We start from the raw sequence: 6,078 nt of genomic DNA, 5'->3' as shown, positions 1-6,078 counted from the left end.
ATTTGCGAAAGACAAAGTCTATATAAATCTCATTAGATACAGCTTTATAACAAAACCTGCGTTTAGTGCTCAATTACAAAAACAATAAACAAAAGATAAAACAGACTAGATAATACAAAATTATTAACCTCATATGATTTACTCCATTACATTAAACTTAATAATAATCAGAATTATTTTAAATAAATCAAAACTAATATAAATACCAATATTAATTGGGCTTCGAAAAATACTTAGTATATGCCCCTTACAGAGTCAAACTTTTTATATACTGTTACAAAGTAAACATGGAATCTATTCAATTTAACTTCATTGTCACTATATCGTAGATGTTCTCTAACAATATTAGGGTATTTTCTATTGACATGCTGTTAAATATACAATAACGATTTTTAAATAAGACTGAGTTCTCTAAAGCAGACCTAAACTAGCAGTGCCTTATATATATATTGTTATAACATATATAGTTTTAACATTTATAAGTTAAATGTTATAAAATGAGGCATACGGTCGAAAAAAAATAGTATATAGGCCTTTCAGTTCAGAGACTTTTGGAAGAATTGAAAGGAATTTAGTATTCTTAAAAGTTAGATGTTAGAATTAAGTTATGGTAAGTGGCTCACGGTTGAAGGTAAAACATAATTAGCAAATATTTTCATTTTTTTCAGTTACCATGTTTTACCACAGAATGTCTCATAAATATAGAAATAAATACTTGAAAATCTAGACAAAGAGAGCTGAAGAAGATTGAAATATGAGGTGACGCGATCATCGGCTTCAATCAGGCCGTTAAAAAGGGGTGGACAATATGAGTAAGTCTATCCCGTGAAAGAAATATTAGAAAGCCCATTCTATTATAAGATGTATTTAAAAATAATAATAAATATCAAAACTTATTATTCACCGCCATATATAACATTATTTAACAAATGCTTGTGGTAAACTAATGAAAACGTTCACCAAAGTTATATAGGAAATTCATATAACAAAAAATAATAATAATAGAAAATTGATAAATAACAATTTAATAGTTTGGCACAAGCATGAAAGATCAATATTATAGACACATCGGCCACCTATTACATTTATAAGATCTTGTAATAAATGCCTACCAATAATTTGTTAAATGTTCAAATAATCTATCCTTTCATACTGTTGGTATTGTTGGATACGAAAGAATACGTAACAATGTATTTTTTTTTTGTAAAACCTAATGAAAATTTATAATAATTTTTTTTCTAAAATATTTATAATGATAATTAATGAACAAATTAAAATTTATAATAAATTAATCAAAATTAAGTCAGATTAATTATTATTTAAATCAGAACATATAGAACACGGGCCATTTTTTATTTTTTTCAATAATATAAATGATACGAATTACAATAATTATTATAGATATAACAATTAGAAAATTTAAAAAACATAAGTAATGACATGTATGAAGATCCATTTACCAAATTTGTTCTGAGTTTATAAAAGGGTTGACTCAACTAAAAGCATTTTATATATATTTTTTTTTTTATAGTTAACTTTGGAAGCTTATTGGTGATATCAAAGAAAGATTGAAAAATTCTTAACGGTTCACTTTAGTGTCTCAAGGAATTGGTGTTCTGAATTATGAAAGAGCAATATTTCAGCAGAATTTGAGGTCGTAAATTACTAAATGTACTAACATAATTTAACACGATGATTTTTTAAAAATTTAATTAATACAATAATAAGCAGGTCGTTCCTTTTTTTCAAATAATTGTTAAAAAATGACTACATTTCACAATATTTAAGAGTGTTCTTTCAAAAGTATGTATTTGATGTATCCACTCTTGTAAAATTATTATTGAGAATCTCGAGTAAATAAATAAGTTAAATATTTATGATAAATGTTGATTTGTAACACCTGAAGGAAGAAATTTTATGTTTTTAAATAAATTGAATAGTCATTAAATGTAGAATTTTAATATTCCATAATAATTATATATTTACTAATGAGATATGGCTAAATTAAATATTGATTGAATGCTCCTCGTTTGTTGTAAAGTTCGCTCGGTATTTTACAGAGTGTTAAATCACTGAAAGACAGAAGTGGAGGTATATTTCAAAAATTACTTTTAAACCTATGAAATTTCCTGCTTCGTTTCTCCTACTAAACATACCTCAAGTGAATAAGGCAATTTAAGCTACAGAGCACAGCATGTTTTACAGTTCCTGTCATTTTAAACCTGATAATAGTTCAATATATGTATCAACTATAATATAAAACAATAATACATAAATACTATTCATTATAAATATTATTCGTGTTTAATAACGTAACCAAAATAGAGTACGAATTTAATTAAATAGAAGATACCTTGATCCTAAATTTAAAAAGCATTACTACTACCATAACATATGTTTATAGCAAGGAAAAATAGTTCATACTTTCAAAAAAATTATTTTTATAATTTAAAAATGCAAGAAATATAGTTCTATAAAAATTATCAGTTAGACTTAGCAAAAAATAAGAAGCTTTTTTTTTTAATTTGTGTTTAAATATGCTATTAATTGCATATATTTTTTGAATTTATTGAAGTAATTATAAAGCAATCCTTTAATTAATGTTTCGCGAAGATGTAAAAATAAAGTGGATATTAGTCCTTACGTATTTTTATTTAACAATTTACTAAAATAGTTTTATGAGCTACAAATACTTAATTTTAATACAGGTTATTATGAACATAATAACATAAATTTAAAAAGTATCTTGGCAAAATTTTATAATGATACAATAAGTACTCTCTCCTTCAGCAATATGGATTATCATATTAAGATTAAAACATTTCTAGCAATTTCTTATCTTACTTATTAGATGGTAGATTATAATTAATGTAATATCGTGCAATAAAAATACAACTAAACAGACTAAATATATTTAATAATGAGTAACTATTGATAAGGTTGTTGTTAAATAAATCTGCTGATAGTAAACGAAAAATCTTACGAACTTGATCAGGAAATGTTTTTTTGTTTTGTTTGCTGTTGTTCCGCAGGAGCATTAATTCCTGACTGTCATCAAATTTAAGAATTAACAACATGACAATAATAACTAAATACTAATTAAATAAACATGGATATGATTAAAATGACAATAAAACAAATTTAAATAATTTACGTTGCTTTCGAAAACTTGTTTTGAGTCCTTAAATACAATATATTACTGTGCAATTTATAAAATAATTAATGAAACAACGTCAAACAAGCAAGAACTTGTCTGATGCTGTTTCTATATGGACATCTCTATTTCGTGGTGTTGTTTTATTCATTAATAATTTTATAGTATCAAGTTCACGAAATATATGGAGAGGATACTCACCCAAAACAAGACGTTGAAGCCGAAGATAAAATACTTGAGACAGCAGCACACTTCTGAACTGTCCTTCCTGTACTTACGGATGGCCTGAACAGGCATATTGTAAACATTTGCTTCGATGAGCCTCAGTTCCTCGCCAGACATGAGTTCCCAACTACAAAAGTGCCATGACAGCTACATCAGCGATATACACAGAGCGGGCACACACACGCACTATCCACCGCCGCCGGAGGTCTGGCCAGAACTGAATCGTTACTCCTTGGCCAATGACGAAGAGTGTTGCGCATGTGCCAGAGCTGCTACCTGGTGGTGGGTACTCGCACTGACGAAAGACAGCGAAAACAATGCGGATATTCGTATGACCGAAAAAATAAAATGTTTATCAAGAAAAAAATTGACTAGGTATAGAACCAAGAATTAGGACTACACCTATCACATAATTAATTATTGCTACAAAATGATTCTTTGATCAAATAAAAAGCATAATGTAATACAAAACATAGGCCTTTTTTAAAGCTAAAAATATGAAACTTTAGGAGTTACTCATCAGAAGTGATTGAATTAAAACTTCTGAAAGAGTAAGAAACCAAGAAGTACAAGCAAGTAGGACGCGTATTGGCCACTTATTTTGTCCCCTGGACAAAATAGGCGAATTAACATTATTAGAGTAGTGAGTTTTGTCGCAACTAAGAAATATTGCACAGAGCTGACCGAGTGAATACTTCTGAAACCATCAAGTGGCTAACTTTATTAATCTTCAATGTATGGTTCTTACATGTATTAAAGTCAAGTGGTTTCCAGACTGAAGAAGTCAGTTAGATTGACTTAATTCGATGTGAAAATATTCATAATGAATAGTCTAAGAGTAAAATAACTGACTGGGACTGAACAGGACCTCAAAACTTGTTATAATGAATCGTATGATAAATCCTAAAATAAAAGAGGAAGAAGAAACTAAAGATTTGACTTGAACAATGCCAAAACTAAACCAGTAGTTCTCAAACCCTTAACGAGTTAAAAAAAATTACTGTACAATTATTCTTGGTATTGTTATCAACTTCAGTAAATTAACACAAAAACCATTGGTTATTTTTTAATTTTCAATAAAAAAGAAATGGATAGATAAAAACGCAATTTTTTTATTTTGTCCAAGGCAGACAAAATAGGACGAAATTGTCAATTTAGTCCATAATGAATAAAATTTAACCCACTTGGGGTCCATGCGACAATTCCAAAAAAAAGTTTTGTGCGGTTAAGGATTGTAAATACATTTAAAATATTGGTGATAAAGATGTAAGCGTTGTACTGATATATACATTTATACATATTTTTTTTAGCATGACGAGGCTACCTTAAGAAAAATCCATTCATGTGCTCATGAGCACTATTGAAAAATGTATATACAACACATCCTACCGCAGTACTCATATTTCCAATAATCTTTAAATTAAATTGGACTGGCCGCACAGTATTGTTCATAGCAAGGACATCCGGGCAAATGTAAAGCTGACCAAGCGGCAATAGCTCCATCATTGATCCCGCCATCTGACTGCTTAGTCAACAACGAATTTTATTCTCTGATGACAATAAATGACAGGAAACTTGGGCCAACACAACAGAAAATACAGGGAAGACATCAACCAAAGCTGCAAACGACACGAAGTAATACTGATCATATTACGAATTGGATACTCTATCCAGTATCTTCCCCTTTACACGCCACAACCCCTGATGAAGACCTGAAACTCAGGTCAAAACGTCGGCATAAAATAAATAAATATAGTTTTGTTTATTTATGTTGTTCTTTGCTGACCGCACCCCCCGACAAACTTCTTCAAGTATAACTAATTTAATTTATCTACATCTTTATCACATCAATTAATGTCACTTGCCGTTATTCAGTATATGTTATGAAATATTGCTTTTTAAAAAATTTAAATAATAAAAAATAGCTCTATTAAGGCTCACATTTTATCAAATTTACTCTGCTTTAAATGATGTTCTATTAGGTTTTCTAGTGTTGTTAGTAGTCTTAAAGATCTGGAGATCCGAATGAAAAATGAATTCCTTTTAACGTTTTATTTCCCCTTACTATACTGGCAGAAACATCAATAAAAAATCAACTAGTTCAATTATATATAATTTTCATTAAAGTAATCAAAAATTGGGGTGAAATAACTGACATTTTCCTTCTCTAGGACTCTTGTACTATCTTACTTTACCGGACTTAAGGTTTTGACGAGGCACCCACGTAATGCTCTGGTGAAGCACGATATTGATCATCGAAAATTTGCGACTTTTCATCAGTAATTTTTCAATGCTTTTTTCATGTGACTACATTTGCATAGTTTAATAAGCTTTCCATCATAAAATATTCATCATCTTTGACTCTATTTTGCTGATAAATTCGAAACCCTCAGTTCGGCTTTGATACTTTATCAATGATTCATTCAAGCACATCATATAATTAGAAATCCATTATATTTATAATTTCTGTAACAAAAATATCTTTCTTAAACAAAGTACTGAACCGATTACTTAAAGTTTATACAGTTTGAAAAAGATTTTTACTTGGAGTGTGCTAGTGCACCGAACATTGTGTACCAGAGCCAGCGACTTGGTGTATTCAAACATTTAGCAAAAAAAGGGTTTGTCTTTTTTTTTTTTTTTTTTAAATAGGGAAGGAATTCCATTTAAAAAATCTTCCCAGGTTTATTTGGCAAAAA

The 6,078-nt window shown here is 28.9% G+C and overlaps 1 protein-coding gene across 3 annotated transcripts in view; it reads right to left on the bottom strand.

The window, feature by feature from the left end:
• The window catches only part of Tsp26A (Tetraspanin 26A), a 199,396-nt gene extending 195,782 nt beyond the window's left edge, over positions 1-3,614 (bottom strand). For 2 of the 3 annotated variants that reach the window (XM_014436378.2, XM_014436379.2), the window contains exon 1: positions 3,356-3,613. In XM_014436378.2, coding sequence (XP_014291864.1) covers positions 3,356-3,496 — 141 coding nt within the window. In that variant the 5' untranslated portion in view covers positions 3,497-3,613. Of the gene's footprint in view, positions 1-3,355 lie in introns of all 3 variants that reach the window. The other variant, XM_014436377.2, reaches the window with a different exon arrangement.
• Positions 3,615-6,078: the final 2,464 nt, after the last annotated feature.

The sequence above is a fragment of the Halyomorpha halys genome, unplaced genomic scaffold (assembly GCF_000696795.3).
Source record: "Halyomorpha halys isolate HHAL.00 unplaced genomic scaffold, Hhal_1.1 Scaffold1876.1, whole genome shotgun sequence".
NCBI classification, from domain to species: Eukaryota; Metazoa; Arthropoda; class Insecta; order Hemiptera; family Pentatomidae; genus Halyomorpha; species Halyomorpha halys.
Note: the sequence above shows the minus strand (reverse complement) of the source record. Positions and strands in the feature narration are given on the sequence as shown.